Genomic DNA, 21,689 nt, shown 5'->3' on the forward strand with positions numbered 1-21,689 from the left:
TGAAGTACACCCTGATTTTCTCTCCCATGCAACACACATGCATATGTGCTAGCATTCTATGAGGTTCTGAATAAAGTACAAAAAATAATGGCGTGCGCCACACATCAGCTGATTGACCCGTGGATCAAATTGGCCGCTTCCAGAGCCGTTGGATCCCATGTGACAGCTGTCCGATCCACCACAGCCGTTCGCAACATGAGCCATGTTCTCCCACGTGACAGCTGTGTGATCCACCACAGCCGTTCGCAACATGGCTTGTGTCGCGCTCAGGGGGTTTGCGACATAAGCCATGCTTCGCCCAAAGCTTTTTCTACCTTTACAACAACGTGGCCTATGTTGCGACCGAAACAAAGGTCCTCTTGCTTTAGCAAGAGAGTTCGTGTTGCTATTGCGCATGGTGCAACAAGGACCACGTTGCAAACGAGCGTAGGGGTGGTAGGGTTGTTGCGTGCCGCACAATCAAATGCTGGTCCGGCGGTCATGAAGGCTATGCGTGCGCACCCACTTATTTTTGACTGAATGGTGAGCTATGTAAACACGATGAAACTTACGTTCATAGATTCATCATAGGCGCAATTCCTGTGGATGGACGATTAACCGCGTGTGTGTCAAGGAGATCGAGTGCGTGCGTGCGTGCGTGCGCCTTTAATTACCTGGACTCGATGGAGACCGGAGCGAGCGCGCGCAATGGTGCCTACGTATAACGTACGTAAACGATGGAGCTTGTTGGATCCATCATACGTACGGATGCATGGCTCTCCTTCCATGTAGCATACGAGTATACGACACGTGCGTCGCATATGTACACGAGCGCGATGGTGTTCTGGTAGTAACGCACACGACACGTACGTGCGTCACATATATACACGTAGAGTACGTACGGTCGTCGATCAAAGGAAGAAGTAGCTGCGCTAGCTTGATCCATCTCGCCGGCCGACACGCCACCACGTATGCGATCTGCATGCATGGCCACCTTTCGACTCGCCTTCTCCAAGGTCCGTCCTTCGCTTCCTTGTCTTTTCGTAGACCATTGTTTCTTTTGTTTTCCAAGAAGAAGATTTTTGTTTCTTTTTGTTTTGCGAATAAATAATCGCTATTGCAGATAGATAGATAGATAGATAGATAGAGAGCGCAATATGTGTAGTTCTTGGACACGTTGTGTCATACAATTTTATCTTTGTGTTTTCCCATGTCTTCACAAGCTTTTTCAATGATGGCGTCTGCAGTTTCTTCGATCCGATATAATTTGTTTGATCGATCGGTAATATTATACTCCATACGGAATAGAGGAAGTATTAGTTAGTCGGTAAAATTGTACCGATGGACTTGTACTCCCTTCGAAACCGAGGGAGTAATTTAGATTACAACTTTGTCACCGGTTTAATTAAGAGAGTACGAGCTATATACCCTCAAGAATTATGTTATTGCATTCACGTTTGAAAGATGTTTCTAACACTGCCCTTCTTAACTCGAGATGTTTCTAACACTACCTATATTTTTTAGGGAAAGCCATCATGGCGGTTTTATATTTTATATGAAAATAAGGATACATCGTTTGATAAGACGCCCACTAGAAAACATAACTCATATTTTCTTGTTTGTTAAAATCAGCAATCAAATTCTGATTTGAAACAGGGGTGCATTTTGTATTGTTTTTAAATCATGCTGTGCCTTTTATGTATACATATATACAAACGAGTTTCCTTTTTTATATAAATAAGTCATATTCCTAACATTAAAGGGGGAAATAATAATAAATAAAGAAAACGGATATTCGAACACCGACGGACAACTGTTTTTATTTTTCCCTCGCTCCGCCGTCGCTCGCCAATGACGCGTACGACCCACTCGCCGGCGGCGGAGACGACGGCGCGCGCGCGATTCTCCGGCGAAGGGCAGATCCTCCTCCCCGGGATGCTCCGCCCGACGACTCGCCTTCACCGCAGGGCGAGCGCTGCCGCATCGGGTGAGATGGGGGTGGGGGCAGGGATATTTCCTTTTTACCCGGCGCGAGCCCTCCTCGATTTGGCCCGGTGGATCTAGCTTAGACGACCGGTGGCGGTCGCAGGGATCGAAGGACGCCGGCGGCGCTCTTCGCCGAGTTGCCCGCGAGCTATAAATCGCCGCGTCGACAGAGGCTTCTCGTGTTCGTCTTCTTCTCCCCAAACAAACACTTTATTTACAGAAAAAAATATTGTCTTTACAGGTAATTTCTATATAGTGCAGACCCAAAAATCATGTAGAATCCTGTCTTGGGGGAACGGAAGGCCCTGTCCATTCTCCATTGATACCTAAAACTGTTCTTTCATCATACTTGATGCTGAAACTGCAATATTTCTCATTGTTGCCACCGTTGTTAAGTAGTACTGTGGAAACATATTTTGCTAGACTGAATTAATTCTTTACTGAATCCTGCGTGTGTGTGCATGTGTGTATTGCAGGCTGCAAGGCATCTTGCAAAGTATCGACAGGCAAATGTAGTCTGCAAGGAGGTAGTTCCTTCTTTCAGGGCACCTGCTGCAAATGCACCGTCCGGAGCAGGTAAATTCTATGGCTGCTTCTCTCTCTACCGCACACATGAGCTACGGCCTTAATCGGTATAATATACTTATGTGGCAACTGCAAACTAGTGCTATCCTGACCTAATTCAGGTTCAACTACGCAGATTCTAGTTCTTATTATATTCTATATATGCTTCTTTCGTTGACTGTTGCCTTTGAGGAAGTAAGTTTATGCTTTGTGCTTAATCAATGCAGGTACTCTGCTTAGAAATCTACAGCAGAGGTACCGTTCAAGCTTTGCTGGTCAAAGGGCACGGGGCATGCACTCTGGCGCCGCATCTCTTTTTAAACAGATTCATAGCAGCGATACAGAAAGAGCTATGCAGAACTTCCGAAAGCTAAATCGAGGTAGCTACCTTTTCTTTCTGTCACACTTACTCATTAGGACTATTATGTAGTCTTTTATGCCCACATAAATGACATACAATTTGGTTTGACGACTTTTGTGTGCACGGATGGATTCTACTCTCTATACAGGAATTTCAAGTGCGGCAAGGGTGGAAGGACGTGTTCTTGGAACAGCCAGTGCACCCTATTACGTAATAGAGAAAAGCCTACTTAAAAAACAGCTTCTGCGAACCGCCGGAGGCCTTGTAGTTACTGGCGTCGTAATGTGGGCCTTTGAAATGTTGGAGGACATTGATGTTCGTAAGTTTGAAGGTTTGAAAGAAGTGCCTAAGGAGTTGAACACCAAGTTAAGTGATGTAAAGGGGGTCGATGAGGCCAAAGCTGAGCTTGAGAACATAGTTCACTACCTACGAAATCCCAGCGTGAGTGTGGCATCGCCATCAACCTGTGTGCAGGTGTTTTAATCCAATATAATTGTTTCTTGATGCTGATTTGTTAAGGTGATACATGCTTTACAGAGATTCAACCGCCTTGGTGGCAAGCTTCCAAAGGGCATTCTGCTTGTGGGCCCACCTGGCACAGGGAAGACCATGTTGGCAAGGGCGGTGGCTGGGGAAGCCGGCGTCCCTTTCTTCGCGTGCAGTGGCAGTGCTTTCGAGGAGTCTTATGTTGGTGTTGGTGCTAAGAGAGTGAGGGAGCTCTTCCGTGCAGCAAAGAAGCGAGCTCCTTGCATAATATTCATCGATGAACTTGATGCCGTTGGTGGGCGCAGAAACGCAGAAGAACCATCGTGGGCAAAGCAGACTCTGAACCAGCTGCTTGTTGAGATGGATGGCTTCAAGCAGAATGAAGGGATCATTGTGGTCGCAGCAACCAACTTCGCTGAGTCGCTAGATGACGCCCTTGTCAGGCCTGGGCGTTTCGACCGTCAAGTTCATGTTCCGCTTCCAGATGTTGTGGGCCGAAAGCAGATCCTCGAGGCTCACATGTCAAAGGTATGCAACACAAGGCACATTTTTACTTTTCGATGTCTCTGGTGCGAGGCTTTGACCTTTTCTCCATGATTTCTTCCATGCAGGTGCAGAAAGGCATTGGTGTGAATGCGCTGACCATCGCGAGGGGGACGCCTGGGTTCTCGGGTGCAGACCTTGCAAATCTAGTGAATGAAGCCGCTCTCAAGGCTTCCAGGGATGGGGCATATGCTGTTAGGATGGATGACCTTGAGTACGCCAAGGACAAGATCATCATGGGCACTGAGCGCAAGTCGGCGGCGATATCTGATCATTCCAAGAAGATGACCGCGTACCATGAGGGTGGGCACGCCCTCGTTGCTATCCTCACGGACGGTGCTGACTCTGTGTACAAGGCATCCATTTTGCCCAGGGGAAATGCTCTCGGCTTGGTGACGCAGATTCCAGGGGAAGACAGCGAGCTCGAAGTATCGAGGAAGCAAATGCTGGCAAGGCTGGATGTCCTCATGGGAGGGCGGGTGGCCGAGGAGCTTATATATGGAGAAGCCGGGATCACGACTGGTGCCTCATCTGACCTAAACCAGGCGACCCAATTGGCGAAAGACATGGTCACCAAGTATGGCATGAGCAAGCGGGTCGGCCTCGTGACCTACAGCGACGACAACGCCGTTAGCGGCGGTGGCAAGACGATGACCATGAGCGGGCCGACGACGGCCCTGGTTGATGAGGAGGTGAAGGCATTGTTGGACAACGCTTACAACAACGCGAAAACGATTCTCACGAAGCACCGCAAGGAGCACCAAGCGGTAGCGAACGCCCTCCTGGAGCATGGGACTCTCACTGGTGACCAGATCAAGAAACTGGTATTGAAGCGAGGTTTTATGTCTTGACAATTGTCATCAGGATCGGGGAACACCTTCTTCGCCCTGGCAGTGGAGATGCATACATGAAGAAGTGTTGATTTTTTCCTGATACTTCTGTTGCGTGTACACGAAATGTAAAGAGCGATGCGCAGGGTCTGGATTTCCACTGACTTGTGCTTCTCAGGTGTGAAGAGAAACTTGTGCATATTGTGTTCTGAATCAGTGAAACTTGTGCTTTCGATCTTAAACAACATCTGAGATTTACTTCTGCTTTGTCTCTTATTCTCTGCTTTTCTGTAGGTCGCTGCTTTTATCCTCTAAGGTCGGCCCTACACACTTGCCTCTGTTCAGTTCAAACCACAGTGTATGGGGGCCATAATCTGCTTCTAACATGGAGCCCAAAAAAAAAAATGGCAGCTGTACACTCATGTCATGTCATATGCATGGCTCTTCTCTAACAATTGCTCTCATGCTAATTGACAAATGGGACCATCAGAATTGTTTAGTTGTTAGAGGCTGCCTCTAAGATTAGAGGCAACAGTAAGCTTGGAGGCAATAAAAGGATGGCTCACCATGTATAGATGCGGCCTCTATGAGCTTAGAGTCAATCTTAGACCTTGTACAATGCAAGGTGCTTGGAAGAGGTGTTTGGAGAAATAAACTAGGCTTTTCTTAAGCACGGGTGCTTATTTGTACAGGATAGAAGCTTAATCAGGCGTCTTTTTAGTAGAAATAGGCACCGATGCTTCAGAAAAATTCGATTTATTTTTCTAAGCACCTAGTACAGGGCCTTAGAGGTAGCAAACAACTACGCCATGGATGCTCTAACCGTGCGGCTATTACATAGATGCAAAAGTAGCCAAAAAAGATGAGTGCTCACCACGCGGCTTTCCTTTCACAACCTTCTCTCATGAAGGGATCACCTATGTGACTCTCAGCCTTCTCTCTTATACAAATAATTATTTTCTCTCCAATTTGATTATTTAATTCAAAAATTCTGAAATTTTAAAAAATTTCCAAATGTTTTAATATTCAAAAGTTTTTCTTCCCAAATGCGGTGCTCGGGCGGATGACGGTGCTTTATCTCTGACTCGATCTACAGGGCTCCGATCCTCCTTGAAATCATCCGTCACGACGGATTAGATGGAGCTCCATCGTATAATTCCTGGCGGCTCCTTGAGGCAGCGTGATTAGAATTTCCTGCCAGCCGTGAGATTTAATGTAAGTTGTTCGAATTGATTTAAGGGTTCAAAGACGACAAATGTGGCTACCGGGCACATGCACGAAGACTTTATGACTATCACCGACAAGGTTAGGTCAGCTCCAGTATGAGAGTGGCAATAGTGACACGTCAGCGACTCGTTCTGATAGAATGAGTGGTCATTCTTTGGTTCAGGGACGTCGATACAATTTTTATTATGTTTGGTGTGCGCTGTACTTGACGGAACTTCATAATAGATCGGGGACCTTAAAAAAACTTATAGAATCTAAAGTTCAGAAAACGTACATACTCTAGATTTTTCTATTTGCATCTAACTAATCATAAACTAGAAGTCGTTGGTCATATCATATACTTTAGAAATATCTCACGAGTGCATTTAAAGATAAACACACGCAACAAGTGTCACAAAATTAATCTCACAAGATGTGTCATTTAGTCTTTTGTTATTTTCTCGCATTCAAATTTTTTGTTAAAATTTTAAGGTAACACAATGAAAAAAAAACTAATGTGAAATTTTAACGCTCGATTTTGACACAATATATTAGAAAAGGGTGTGATTGTATAAATGAGTTGTAAAAAGGTATATTTAAATTTAGTATAAATAATTATATTTATTTTGACTGTTTGTGGGGCCCAACGCAATTATGACATCTTTCAGTCGTTGGCCGATGAGATATTTATTTTTACTGTTTGGGTGTGAAAAACAATTTTAAGGTTAATGGTGAAACAGAAAATATTGTCGAAGGATAGCTTATATCAAACAAATGGATAAGGAGTCCTTGTTGGTGTGGATGATGTGCGCACATATTGCGGGGATAATTGGAAGGAAAAAATATAATAGTTAATATGGTTAGTTCACCACTCGATTTTTAGATTTGATTATAATGCTTAAAACAAATGATGATTTATTAGACATGAACAAATTATTAATTGATTTTATGCATTTATTTGTAGCATATGTGTTTGGTTAACAACAATGGAAAGGACATCATGAATTTATTTATGTTAGAACATAAATAGTTATGAATTTGAAGTGTTCCCTTCTTGTATAAAAAATTGTAAATGGATTGTTAAGAAACCATCTTACCATATTCTTAATATGAAGCACAGATAGTCCGGATACAAAGAATTGGGGAAGGGGAGAGAGCTATTTTGAGGAATAAAAATAGAAAGGATCAGTGGATTTTAATAGCACCGTACTGGTTTTGATCCTAAAGTCAAAACGTTGGAGCCGCTTAATCAATTCCGACCTATTAAACTATGCAATGTTTTATATAAATATCTCTCTGGCCCCCCTGTAGCATGACGATGGCCCCCCTGGACTGAAATCAGTGGTGGACTGGATTAGGAAGGAGATTAGGAGAAGGGAATTCGGAATTAGCAAGAGCCAGGCGGCAGACTTGTAGTACGGCGTGTTGGCGTCCGGCGTCCGGCATCAGCGGCCTAGGGCTGGGAGGTTGGGAAATTACGATCGCACTTTTTCTTAGGTCAAGCCGTGAAGGGATAGCAGATCGTTGTCTTTTTTTTCTACGTGAAGGATGAAGGAAGCGATCGCTAATCAGGGCGTGCCTGTCGCTAATCCTACCGCAGCTGCTCTTTCGGCTTGCGATCCTGTGCATGTACGTGAAGGCTGAAAGTCCACGCCTTTGACTATTTTTTTTCTAACATGTGCATAGTACCTACACCTAGGTGGGGGCCCCTAGCTTGTGGGGGCCCGGGGCGGCCGCCCCCCCGCCCCCCCTCAGGGCCGCCCCTGGCTATGATGCTACGTCTGTATGCACCATCCATCTTTTGTTGTTGTTGCTATGTGTTTGTATGATGAGATCAATGTAGTTTCGTACAGGGTGCTCGGATAACATGAATTTGAGGGACATGACTTAAGACACACGGATGCATTTGAGGGGTGACCATCCATGTCCGTGAACAAGGCCGGATTAGGTAGTGAATGCTCTAATAAACTACGATCATGGTAGTACTCCTAAGCATGAATGCGAAGTTTTAGAGGCCGAGCTCCAGGGAGCTCGGTATTTTGAAAGCATCAAAAATCATATTCAAAAGTTTCAAAAAAATCTGATTTTTTTCATGAAAACATATATGTATTCCACAAAAACGTGTTAAATTTCGTTTAAAAATATTGTGATTTGCAAGCTGTACAAAAAAAAAATCGGCCCAACAACAGAAATAAAAGGCCCATCTAAAAATGCGTATTTCTCTTTCTCTGTACGCCATGTGTGAAAGTATAATGTCGTGAAATTTTGCACATACTTGGTATACATGTGTAAGTGTGTCCACAAATATTGGCATTTTCGGTCCTAAACATCCCCTAGATTGAGGGGAGGCCCACATTTCCAACCACAATATGCCAAGTCGCCCTGTTTCCTGGTCAACCATAATCCCCCCCTAAAGCCTCCGAATTTTTTATTACCAAAAAGACCTTGACCTTGGTGTCGAGAACCGACAATATTTTTTTGGAACGGAAATCCCACCAATGTCAAGACTCAGGAGCGGGCTCCGCCAGCGGCGGCCGCGCCCGCGACGACCCAGCGCCACCGCCGCCCCGCCCCTCCCTCGCCCGGCCATCTGCGCGGGGCCGACGGCGCGGCGCGTCGATCCGGCGCGCGGGTCGCTGCCCGCGGCCGGCGGCGCGAGCGCGCGGGCGATGAGGGGCGGCGGAGCACTGCTCGCGACGGCCGGCCTCGCTTCACAGGTGCGTGAATCCCGCCTGGAAACCCTCTCCCGAAGCTGCAATCGGTTCTTTTGCCACTCGATTCGAGCCCGCAATCGCGTACGGAGTTCGTCGCTGTCGCCGTCGCCGTTTGCCGTACAGTTGTGTGCGTCCGTCTAGTCTAGCCTACGATTAGCAACAAAATTCGTACTTGGCAGAGAAATGCAGGTCAATTTTTTTATCAGCGGTTCTTTTCTCATCTCCAGCACCGGCAGCACCGAAAATGGCCGGCCGGCTCGCCCTCTCCAGGGAATCCCCCCCCCCCCCCCCCCCCCCCCCCCCTCATTCTTTCTTTGTCCAACCTTTTCATTATTATGATGTTGCTTTTTTCGGTGGGTTCAGTAGCTTGTCCCTGTCCAACGGATGCATTTCCGATGCTGAAACTGCAAATGCAGGGCATTTCAGATCGACGCCACTTGATTTATTTGCCGTCGCCGTTGTCGAATATAGTTATGCTATCCAACCGGCTTAATTTTTATGTGTGTTTGTCACAGGCTGCAAAGAATCTTGACAACTATGCAAAAAAGAAAGAAAGGAAAAAAGCTTGTCCCTGTCCAACTAAACACTACGCCTTTTTTTCATGTATATACACATATATACTTAATTGATGCATTTCCGATGCTGAAACTGCAATTGCAAGGCACTGTTCTGTCCCGCATTTCAGATCGATGCCACTTGATTTATGTGCTGCGGTTGCCGATTTCGAGCCACTTAATTCACGGGTTGCGGTTGGTTGCTGTTGCCGTTGTCGAATATAGTTATGCTATCCGACCGGCCTAATTTTTTGTGTCACAGGCTGCAAAGAATCTTGTAGCTGCGGCCGCGGCACCTTCAGCCCCTGCTTTCTGGGCATCTGCTGCAAATACACCTTCTGGAGCAGGTATGTTATGTGGCTGCTATTCTTCTCTCTCCACCACACACTTGAACTACAAGGCTTGGTTGTTATACTTGATGTGGCAACTGCAAACTAGTGCCAGCCTGACTTAATTGTGCCCAATAACCGGTTTTCAGTTAGGTAGATGACAGTTATTATTACTCTGTATTCCACCGCGCCATTTTGGTTGACTGTTGCTACTGAGGAAGTAAGTTTCTGCTTATTGCTTAACTGATGCAGGTAGCGTGCTTAGGAATCTACATCAGAGGTACTGCTCAAGCTTTGTTGGTCAGAGGGCACGGGGCGTGCACTCTGGCGCTGCCGCTTTTCTTTCTAACGAGATCCATAGGAGTGCCCCAGAAAGAGTTATACATAACTTCAAAACGCTAAATCGAGGTAGCCGCCTTTTCTTTCGCCACGCTTGCTAGTTAGGAGTAGTATCTGCGCTTTTACCCGCAAACGACATGCAATTTGGCTTGACAACTTCTGTGCGCGCGGATGGATTCTATTCTCTATGCAGGAATTTCAAGTGCGGCAAGGGAGGAAGGACGTGTTCTTGGTACTGCTAGTGCACCCCAGTACACAGTAGAGAAGGACCTACTTAAAAAGCAGCTTCTGCGTACCATCTCTGCCCTTACAGTTACTGGCTTTGCCATCTATGGCGTTAAGGTTATGCTTGATAGTGCCATAGACACCAAAGTTAGCAAATTCGATGGTTTGAAAGAAGTATCAGCCACAGATTTAAGCACAAGGTTCAGTGATGTAAAGGGGGTTGATGAAGCCAAAGCTGAGCTCGAAGACATAGTTCACTACCTACGAGATCCCGATGTGAGTGTGGCATTGCCATCAACCTGCGTGCAGGTGTTCTAATTCAACAACTCTTTCTTGATACTGAGTTGTTAACCTAGTTTTACATGCATTGCAGAGTTTCAAACGCCTTGGTGGCAAGCTTCCAAAGGGTGTTTTGCTTGTGGGCCAACCTGGCACAGGGAAGACAATGCTAGCAAGGTCGGTAGCTGGGGAAGCCGGCGTCCCTTTCTTCTCGTGCAGTGGCAGTGATTTCGAAGAGATGTATGTTGGTGTTGGTGCTAGGAGAGTGAGGGAGCTCTTCAGTGCAGCAAAGAAGCGATCTCCTTGCATAGTATTTATCGATGAAATTGATGCAATTGGTGGGCGCAGAGACACTGAAGGTGTACCGTCACAGAGGCCGGCTCTGAACCAGCTGCTTGTTGAGATGGATGGCTTCAAGCAGAATGATGGGATTATTGTGATCGCAGCAACGACCTTGCCGCAGTCACTAGATAGTGCTCTTGTCAGGCCTGGACGTTTTGACTGTCAAGTTCATGTTTCGGTTCCAGATGTTGAGGGCCGCCGACAGATCCTCGAGGCTTACATGTCAAAGGTACATTTATGAGGCTTACTTATTTTTTGCGGTCTCTGATGCGAGGCTTTGATCTTTTCTCCATGAATTCTTTCATTCAGGTGAGTAAATCCAAGGATGTGGATGCGATGACCATCGCAAGGGGGACGCCTGGGTTCTCAGGTGCAGCCCTTGCAAACCTAGTGAACACTGCCGCTCTTAAGGCTTCCAGGGATGGGGCAAATGCTGTTGGGATGGGTCACCTTGAGTACGCCATGGACAGGATCATCATGGGCAGGGAGCGCAAGTCGATGGTGATATCCGATATGTCAAAGAAGAGGACTGCATACCACGAGGCTGGGCACGCCCTTGTTGCTATCCTCACGGACGGTGCTAACACTGTCCACAAGGCCACCATCGTGCCTATGGGAAATGCTCTCGGCAAGGTGACGCAGCTGCCAGGGGAAGACAGCCACCTCACAAGGAAGCAGATGCTGGCGAGGCTCGACGTCGCCATGGGAGGACGGGTGGCCGATGAGCTTATATTTGGAGAAGCAGGGATCACCACTGGTGCCTCATCTGACCTAGGCAAGGCAACTCGATATGCGAAAGACATGGTCGTCAGGTATGGTATGAGCAAGCGGGTCGGCCTTGTTTCCTATGGCAATGACATCAATGCTGCCCGTGGCAAGGCGATGGCCATGAGCGGGCGGACGATAGGTCTGGTTGATGAGGAGGTGAAAGCATTATTGGACAACGCTTACAGGAACGCGAAAAAGATTCTCACGGAGCACAACAAGGAGTTCCATGCGCTAGCAAATGCCCTCCTGGAGCATGAAACTCTCACTGGTGACCAGATCAGGAAACTAGTTTTGACAGGACGACAAGGAGTTGGTCGTAGCAGCAGCCAGCAAAATCAGGGAATGCCTTCTCTCACTGGTGACCAGATCAAGAAACGAGTTTCGACAGGACGACAAGGAGATGGTCGTAGCAACAGCCAGCAAAATCAGGGAACACCTTCTCTCACTGGTGACCAGATCAAGAAACGAGTTTCGACAGGACGACAAGGAGATGATCGTAGCAGCAGCCAGCAAAATCAGGTAACACCACCTCTTGCCGGTGACGAGATCACAAAACTAGTATCACCAGACCAACAAGTAGATGGTGGTAACAATAGCGATCAGGGAACATCTTCTCTCTCTGGGGACGAGAGCACCAAATCAATGTCAACAGAAGAACAAGGAGATGGTCCTAACAGCAGCCAGCATAATCAGGGAGCACCGTCTATCACTGGTGAGGAGGCCACAAAGCTAGTTTTGACAGAACAACAAGCAGATAGTTATAGCGGTAGCCAGCAGGATCAGGGAACACCTTCTGTCACCCGCAACGAGAGCGCCAACCAGTGAGGAGATCAAGAAACGGGTGCTCACGGTGAGAGCGGCGAACCAATGACGAGATCAAGAAACGGGTGTTGACGCAGCAACAAGTAGATGATGCTAACAATGGGTCAGCAGGATGAGGGAACACCTTCTTCGCCCTAGCCGCCAAGACGCTTACAGGAAGGAGTATTCCTTTTGCTGATACTTTCGTTGCATGCAGACTGAATGCAGAGAGCGATGTGTAGGGTCTGGAGTTTTCCCTGACTTGTGTTTCTGAAGGTCGAAGAGAATCCGACGTGTTTTGTACTTTTGCATGATGTGTTGCGAACCAGTAAAACCTCCTGTTATGGGTCTCAAGCATGAATGTACCCCAAGATTTCTATTTCTATTGGAACTGGACATGTGTAAATGCAATGCAATTTCATACGTTTTCACCAGCTGCAAAACAATGCAATTTCATACGTTTTCACCAGCTGCAAAACATCATAAAAATACCATTAGGCGCTTCCGTAAACGCAAAATCCTCTGTTTTCTTTTTTAATTGGTTGCCTTTTTTATACTAAAAATGTCTATCAGTAAGTCAGTTCCCACGAAATCAGCAATCCTATGAGTGAATCTGCCCAGAGACAAGGCAGATTGTAGAGCATATTCAGGAACTTGGTACCATCCAAAACCAGCAGAGTGTGTACTAAGAGCATCTCCAACAGTCGCGCAATGCGCCGCGCGCTAAAAGTCGCGATACAACGCCGGGTTAGCCAGCTTTTATGCGCAGCGGTGCGCTGCCTCCAGCGGCCGCCGCAAATTAAAGCGCGCCCACGCCGCTCCAGCAGGCGCGCTATATTTCAGTTTTTTCTACTACATATTTGGTTTCGTAGATAGTCTCCTACTACATATTTGATTTCGTAGATAGTTCTCCTACTACTACTCGTCCGACTCGGACTCTGTCTCAGTGATGTCCTCCTCCGACGTCGGAGCGTAGGCGTCAAGAAACCGCTCGTCGTCGGAGTTCCAGGAGGACGCATCTCCTAGGGCTTGGTTGTATTTAGCGACCGCCTTCCGCGTTCGCTTGTCCTCGCGATAGTCGGCTCGCTCCTCTCTCCTCTTCGCCCTCCTCTGGGTGAAGAATTGTTCCTCATTGGTGTCTTTAAGGAAGCGATGACTCCACAGCGCCATGGCTTGCTCGTCCATCTCGGCCAGCCTGAGACGATGCTCCCGCTTCCGATGCTTGCGATGATCCTCGTCAGTGAGAAGCCGCGGGAAAGGCGCCAACTCCTGTGCGCGCTCCTGCGTCGCCACGTCGGCGAAGTTCATGTCCTGACGGGACCGTAGGAGGCGCCACGCCTCAGCGTCGTACGCGCGGGTGCCCTCTTGGGCGGTGTCGAAAGTTTCAAGACGGAGCCGCATGCCGCCGCCCGACCGAATCTTGGCGGAGTAGGTGCCGGACGGACGCACGCGGACGCCGCGGTAACCCGTACCTCCCCGGCGCCGAGGCGGCATCGTGGCGCGGTGGTGGCGTGTCGGCGGCAGAGCGCGGTAGGGGGCGATGGAGAGACGGAGAGAGCGGCGGAGGCGCTGCAATTTATAGGCGCGCCGGACGCGGCGCGCCAAATGTAGCGCGCGAGCGGCCGCCTTTTCCCGCGCGCGCGCAATCGTTTCCCGCGCGCGCTAGTTTCGCGCCACCGCTGGAGCGCGCGTAAACGTCCTGCGCACGCTATAAAGCCAATTTACCGCGCGCACGCGTATTTTGGCGCGGCTGTTGGAGATACTCTAACAAATTGAAGATTGGGCGTGTCGGTACCACGGACAATGTTATCTGCAGCTTCAGCTTTATCTGATGTACTGATCTCTAAGACGACTGATCGTGTCGTATACACACATGTATCTAAGGGCCTGTTCGGAATCCACCTGCTCCCTGAAATTTCAGAATCTATGGAGTACCTATATGTGCACTCCACGATTTTAACTCAAACTCCGCCCGCTTCGGGAGCAGCCTCGTGGAGCGGCGGGTCTCCGAACAGGCCTAAAGCTCTTGATTCTCGCTAACAAATCCACCCGATTTCGTCGATTTTTTTATTGTCTTGGATCACATATATAATAAGCAGGACAAGGTATGCAACACAATTTACATTGAATTCTAGTGATGTGATACAGTTGGTATAGCATAACATCTTTAAATCAAGCGAAAATTCAGAAACAAATATGTACCGCACACAGCATGAGTACTAGTAGGAGATTAGCCTACGAGGTTTAATTACAAGGTTCTCAAGCATACACGGCGCTCAACAATGGCGCGAGTAGTGAATCTGATGACTTGTCGGCGGTGCGCAGGCCGGTCGCCATCTTCTCCACCATGGTTGTTATCTTCTTCTTCGTCGTCGTCTCTTCTCGCTGATGTTGCTGCTTGGTGTCGAGAAACGTTACCGGACCTGGCCGGACCTTGTCGGCGTTCAACGAGTGGCACTTTGGTAGGACTAGCCCCAGGTTGAGATTAAGGTTAATAAGATTACTACCGTCGAAGTCGAAGTCGAAGAAGCTTCTTTTGAGCCGGCGGCACCACTCGGCCCTGGCGGCGGCGCGCTGCAGCCTCTGGTGCTCCTTCTCGTCGAAGAAGGTGAGGGTGATCCTCACGGCGAAGTAGTCGTCGCGGACGCATCCCAGGGACTCAGCTCCAGGGCCCCTCCTCTTCGTCTTCGCTGCCTGTCTCGTCCGCCGCCGCCGATATTGCCCCCCAAATGTTGCCGCGTTCCTCTCCGTCGAATAGGCAAAAGGAGGCGGCGTGCATCCACGGCGCGAAGTCCCACAACGCCGAAGCGAGGGCGTGGGCGAACTTCCGTCGCCTGGGCGGATACTCAATCCGGCCCATCCAACGGCTCCGGGTGGCCGACACCGCGTGGTGGGAGGCGAGGCAGGTAGCCGCCGCGCGGAGATACAGTTGTAGCCGCGCGCCTGCCGGAGCTCTGGAAGGAGTACCACCTCCAGCAGACCCTCACCGGGACGCTGATCTACCGCACACTTCACGGCAACGAGCCCCTGCCACGTGAGGACGGCTCCAGCGACAAGGGCACCGAGCTTGTATGAACTATGTTTATGTGGAACTCTAGTGATGTTTATGGCGCGAACTACTAGTTTTAAAATCAAGTTGAATTATGGTGATGTATGGGCGAACTTCCGTCGCCTCAGGTAGAAGTTCGATCGGGCCCTCCAGCGGCTTCAGGCGGCTGAGGCCGCGTGGTGGGAGGCGAGGCATGCAACCGGCATTGGAGATGCAGTAGCGGCCGCGCGTCTGCCGTAGCTCCGGGAGGAGTACCACCTGCACCTGACCCTCTCCGGGACGCTGATCTACCACACGCTTCACAACAACGAGCCCCCACCATGTAGGACCGCTTTGGCGACAAGGGCGACTCCGGCGACTCCGGCTCCGGTGCCGACACGTAGAACCAAGTATGAATTAGAAGTACAACCCCGCGTAGTATGAACTAGTTTAATTTCCGTTTGAACTATGCTTAATTAAGCTTGTATGAACTATGTTTATGTGGAACTCCGGTGAGCTTATGGTGCGAACTACTATAGTTTTAAAATCAAGTTGAATTCCGGTAATGTATGCAGGATCTGTACTGTCTCCGCATTTGTCGTTTCGTAAATTTCTTTTACAGGAGCTCTAGATGAATTTTACAGGCCGGTCGGTTGCGAAATCTCCTAGAGATGCTCTTAAAGGCAGCAAACTACTACACCGTCGATGCTATAACTGTGCGCCTATTACACTAATGCAGATGTAGCCAAAAAAGATGGGGGCTCACCACGCGGCTTTCCTCTCACGACCTTCTCTCATGGAGGGATCACCTATGTGACTCTCAGCCTTCTCTCTTATACAAATAATTATTTCTCTCTCCAATTTGTTTTTTTAATTCAAAATTCTAAAAGTTTGAAATTTTTGGAAGTTGAAATTTTCCAAATGTTTGAATATTCAAAAGTTTTAAATGTATATACTCTAGATGTTTCTATTTGCATCTAACTAATCATAAACTAGAAGCCATTGTCCAGTTATATTATATACATTAGAACTGTCTTACCAGCGCATTTAAGGATAAACACACAAATATATACAATATATTTAGGGAAGTGTCACAAAATTAATCTCACAAGACATGCCATTTAGTCTTTTATTATTTTCTCGTGTTTAAAGTTTTTTGTTAAAATTTTAAGGTAAACACACTGAAAAAGAAACTAATGTGAAATTTTAACGCTTGATTTGACACATTATATTAGCAAAGGCTGTGATTGTAAAATAAGTTGTATAAAGGTATATTTAAATTTAGTATAAATAATTATATTTATTTTGACTATTTGTGGGGTCCAATGCAATTATGACATTTTGAGTCGTTGACCGAGGATCTGAAGCTTGGTGGAGGGTGTGCTAGGCGGCATCTGCCCCAGCTTGCCGTAGCCCCGCACCGCCAAGAGGCATGTCAAGGTCTTGGTTGCTGACGGCGACGACGACGAGCAGCTGGCCATGGCGTTTTTGTACATATGCAATCGGACAAGCGGACCGCCAGGAGGCACGTCAGGGTCTTGGTTGCCGCCGGCGACGAGGAGCGGCTGGCCATGACGTTGGTTGTGCGCGCGTATCGTGATCTGTAATCAAACTAGCTCATCGTGTGAGTTAGGTTGTTGACTAATTTCAGGCACATCGCGGCTGTTTTATAGCATAGCCCATGTATCCGAGTCGAATTTTTTTTTCTACAAGACCCGGGTCGTACGAAGCCGATCATGAGACCCTCTCTCGTGTCCGACGCGTGGCGGTACAACGGTTACGCATCTCAAAGCAGCAGCCGTTTTGATCCCTACCTCCCCATCTGCAAATGGTGATTTAATCTCTAGAACGCCCCCAATTTCAGCCGTTGGAGTGATACTCCCCGGACTGCCCACCACAACGCCGCCAGTGAGCTCCTCGACACCATGCAAACCACCCCAGCTCGGCGCGATCCGTCCCCTTCGATGGCCCAACTCGTTGCACTGCCTCCAACTACTTCCCACCGGCCATGGCGATGTCATGGGCGCCTCCGCATACGCAGGCTGCACGTACCCCTAGCTCCGGCCAAGCTTCTCGCACATCGGTACGTTACTCGCCATCTATGCCCACCCTCCTTAGTTTGGCTTCGCTGGCTGCCCTACTTTACCCTGACGGAAGATGATCAGCAGAACGGTAAAAGAAAGACAGAAGAACCAAAAAACTACGGATGTGGATGCTTCCATCGATCACGATTAAGTGCTTCCTAGAAATGTCCATGAGATATGTTTCACTCAGCGAGACCAAACAATCAGGAACCGAAGTCAAGTAGCTTGGATTGTTGATGCTTTGTTCAGTTTCTTCAAAACTTTCTCCTCAGGTCAAGATAGGATAGTTGATTCAGATTGTGGAGATTTTCTGTTGTATAAATGAATTTGATGTACACTATGAATAAAAGCTCCTGCTATTTGAACATCCTTTTGAAATTTGCAATGTATATTTGTTGTTGTCCACTCTTTTGATAACAATGTTGTGCTGTATGCAGTGTGCTAGTACAATATATCCACCCATTGCCATGGAATTTTGAGTATCCATCCGCTTTTGTTCCACATATTCCAGGAGAATTTAGAAGACTTGCTTAAAGCTCATGAAGATGGCACAACACCGCCGGCTGCTCGTCAATTAGATTTCAGTGAAGGTGCTAGCACATCAAAGTTTCAGCAGCGACGTCCGGGTCGTGCGCTGACGGTTCCTATCTTGTTGTTTCCTTAATGCTAGTTAGCTGGGCATGTCAGCTAAATGGTGTAATTTACTTGGAAGTTATCCTTTTATTCTACAGCTATGTGCTTGTGTTGCCACTGGGATATTGGTGAACATATATTGTCAAAGCTATTGTGTTTGTCTCTTTGGCAAAATTATTTTTTTGTTCATGCCAAATGGTTGCATCAGCTGGTTGCAACATTAAACTGATGCCTTCCTTTTATTCTGTAATTATGCCCATTATATTGGTCATTTTTATTTATCTGAAAGTAATGACTATATGCAATCTAACTTGTAGCACTGAAGAAGTATAGATGTTTCTTCTCAATACAAAGTTATATATTTCAGGATAGATACAAAGTAATGACTATCTGCAGCTTATATTTCTCGCAAAAAATAAATAAATCTTCAGCTTATATTACCCAAGAAGAAGCAAGTTTTTGATAGAGATACACAGGGTTGTACCTAACATCATTGCTATTACAAGAGTGGACAACAACAAATATGCATCAACTATCCTATCTTGACTTTTAGATAAAAATCTGAAGAAAAGTGAACAAATCATCAACTATCCAAACTACTTGACTTGAACAAAGCTCCACAATCTCTCTTCCTTTTGCCGTCATACTGATCGTCTTCCGTCAGTGTCGAGAACAATGTCCGTGTATTTTCCTTTTGCTCCATTGTCAAGGAATGAAAGGATAACTTCAACACAAGCATATCTGACAGAATAAAAGGATGCTCGCGTATATTTCGGGCACAGTACAGACACAAACGCTCATATATATACGCGTATACTCATCCCTATGAACGCACACACGTACACCCTATTCCTACTAGTATAACGCACGTGCGCTGTCATAGGCTTTAAAAAAAATTAAAATGCTACTCACGAAGCTAAAATTACTTAGAACAATCTTCCGTAATTAAACACAAGACGTACTTAATTTGCTGAACCTATACCTAAACAAAGACGTGCAGGGAGGGAGACGAAACGACCCTCCAACACTGTGTTGCTCGAGCGAACAAAGCTATAGTTGAATGGTTAAAAAGACAGTGGTATTTCCAGCTCATCAGGGTAGAAGTCATGGTGCTCGCATTATTCCTGAATTTATTTTAGGATTTCCGGCGATGCGCTTTCAGTGAGAGTAGACATTCTCGTCGACGACGACACCTACAATGACTTCGTAAATCTCAAGATGATATGCGGGCTCAGTCTCTCGAAAATGCTCATAAGGGTAGGGTATGCATGTGTGCGTTCATGGGGTGAGTGTATACACGTATGTATGAGCGATTGTGTCTATACCGTGTTAAAAAAATATTGTGTTGCTCGCGTATATTTCGGACACAATACAGACACAAACGCTCATATATATACGCGTACACTCATCCTATGAACACACACACGTACACCTTATTCCTAGTAGTATAATGCACGTGCGCTGTCACATGCTTTAAGAAAAATTAAGATGCAACTCACGGAGCTAAAATAACTTAGAACAATATTGCCTGAGCTTTCACCTTTTTTTTGACAATCAGATAACACACATCATACTGTCAACCGAATAATATGTTATTGACAACTAAAAAAATAATATGTTTTTAGTTGAAATGAGTTGTGTTTTGTTCGTTCATCTCGGCACGATCCTAGTTCAAAACATCACAAATACAATCCGGCAGGTACTTGACCCAAGTTTTACATGACTTATATTCATATAACCCTCCTTCGCTAGTTGATACGAAAAAGGGTTTCCCCCTGCTTTGTATTACAAAGCAACCATCCGATACAATCAACGATAAGGGCTGGGGCGGAAGCAGCACAAACACGCCCAAAAGAAAGACAAGAGAAAAAAAAAGAAACAAATGCCGATAACGGCGAATCGACAAAAATGACAAAGCGTCGTGACTGCTGCGTCCACCGAAGATCGCCCACCAATCTCCGAGACTCCGAAGTGCCGGTACCCAACAAACACCTTCAAGAAGGGACGCGACGATGACGACGCTGCTACCAAGGGTTTCCCCCGGTACACGGCGAGGAGAGAGGAAGGGTAGCCCCGACGCCCTCCAGGAAGGTCCGGCGGCACCCTCAGGCGCCACCGCGTCGGTGTCGGCCAAGCCAACAAAGATTTCTCCCGATCCCAGCCTCTACCTCAGGCACTTCGGAGCTCGCCACTAGACCGACCATCACCCTGCGCCAACACGAACACGAAGCTTCCCACGCTGTCTCACCACGGCACCGCGAAGATGGTCTGCACAACGAAGAAGAGGAGCCGGGACTAGGGCAACAACACCGTCGGCATACGGGAGGGCCCCACCTCCACCGTCCACGACGGTAGCCGACCGGACCCCATAGGCCCGACCGGGCCCTCAAAGGCCCGGACAGCTACCGGGCCATTCGCTAGTTGATGACCAGCTCCATTAGCCGAGGTCTCACCCATGGCACCCTGAACACCTCCCTTGCCGGCAGCCCATTGCAGCACAAAAACAACCACCCGTGTGTCGCTTTGCTGCATCAACGACGAGCGACGGCCACCGGCGGCCCGTTGTAACACACATTAATCACATGTTTATTAGTTTTGCAGTATCAACAGCGAGCGAGTGATGAGAGCGCATCATCAGCGACCACTCTTTGCAGCACTAAGCCCGACAACACTCCTTCAATAGCAGCAATCAACACTGGTTTGTGGCGCAGATCATCGCCCTTTGTAGCACTAGTGGAGCTCGACAACACTCCTTCAACAACGACAATCAACACTGGTTTGTGGCGCGACAGACCATCGCCAGCAGAGGACGCAGTCTATGGCCACAATGACGAGCGGTGGCCGGCTTTTCATTTTTGCATTAGCGTTGGGATGCCGGTGCTGGTGGAAGGCATGCGATGAGATCTGCAGGATTGCTATGCGGGATCCATGGGATTAGTACGACGAATATGATGGGGTCGCATCCAACGGCTGTGGAGGCAGTTTACGTTTGTGCTCATATTAACCAGGTGACGTCTATCACATACACACACAATCTAAAAATGACAAAAGTAACCAAGCTTCATAATGGGGACATGGCAAGAATTGCCGTCAGCCACACCCTGGACATGACAAAGCCCTACAATACACAAGCAAAATGGGGAGCACGACAAAAATCGGGGGAAATTGCCACCCCCTCCCCCAATGGCCAGGAAATTTCCAAGGCCGTCAAATGCGCCATTTGATTTATCGGCTGGGCCACAAAGCTCGCCACCACAACACCAGAATCCCCGATGAGGTGTTGCGACCCTTCCCTGTCGCGGCGACTACAACCACTGTGAAACCCTCCGGCGGAGAGGTGGAGCCGGAACTGGACGCCGGCGGTGGATGACACTTGAATCCCGATCGATTGTGAAGCAACCCAAACGGTGTGCGAGAGAGAGGAAAAGAATGAGAGCAAATGAAGTGAGTGCAACGAGTGCAGGGTGAGCACAGTGGTCAGTGGACGAAACACAGGGGTTAGTGGCGAATGGGAGGAGCATTCGCTCGAGGCTCTAACCGTACGACTGATCGAGCAGATGGACGATTGAGACACCAGAAGTCAATAAATCCAACGCTAGATTTACATCATTTGGGATTATAAATAATGAGGTGGAAAC

The 21,689-nt window shown here is 47.7% G+C and overlaps 3 protein-coding genes across 3 annotated transcripts; 2 read left to right on the forward strand and 1 right to left on the reverse strand.

Annotated features, from left to right (window-relative positions):
* Nucleotides 1–1,818: 1,818 nt before the first annotated feature.
* On the forward strand, nucleotides 1,819–4,976 carry LOC125554948 (ATP-dependent zinc metalloprotease FTSH 5, mitochondrial). Its single transcript, XM_087519125.1, has 5 exons — nucleotides 1,819–2,541; nucleotides 2,757–2,909; nucleotides 3,039–3,331; nucleotides 3,428–3,904; nucleotides 3,988–4,976. The coding sequence occupies exons 1-5, from the start codon at nucleotides 2,427–2,429 to the stop codon at nucleotides 4,768–4,770; spliced, it is 1,821 nt and encodes a 606-aa protein (XP_087375251.1). The 5' UTR covers nucleotides 1,819–2,426; the 3' UTR covers nucleotides 4,771–4,976.
* Nucleotides 4,977–8,431: 3,455 nt separating this feature from the next.
* On the forward strand, nucleotides 8,432–12,740 carry LOC125553088 (ATP-dependent zinc metalloprotease FTSH 5, mitochondrial). The gene is made up of 6 exons (XM_048716846.2): nucleotides 8,432–8,672; nucleotides 9,486–9,570; nucleotides 9,805–9,960; nucleotides 10,085–10,392; nucleotides 10,490–10,966; nucleotides 11,047–12,740. The coding sequence occupies exons 1-6, from the start codon at nucleotides 8,454–8,456 to the stop codon at nucleotides 12,328–12,330; spliced, it is 2,529 nt and encodes an 842-aa protein (XP_048572803.2). The 5' UTR covers nucleotides 8,432–8,453; the 3' UTR covers nucleotides 12,331–12,740.
* A 484-nt stretch (nucleotides 12,741–13,224) lies between these two features.
* Nucleotides 13,225–13,800, reverse strand: LOC147976993 (uncharacterized). Its single transcript, XM_087521049.1, has one exon. The coding sequence runs from the start codon at nucleotides 13,798–13,800 to the stop codon at nucleotides 13,225–13,227; it is 576 nt and encodes a 191-aa protein (XP_087377175.1).
* Nucleotides 13,801–21,689: the final 7,889 nt, after the last annotated feature.

This window comes from Triticum urartu, chromosome 4A (assembly GCF_056163025.1).
Source record: "Triticum urartu cultivar PI428250 chromosome 4A, HENAU_Tu73, whole genome shotgun sequence".
NCBI classification, from domain to species: Eukaryota; Viridiplantae; Streptophyta; class Magnoliopsida; order Poales; family Poaceae; genus Triticum; species Triticum urartu.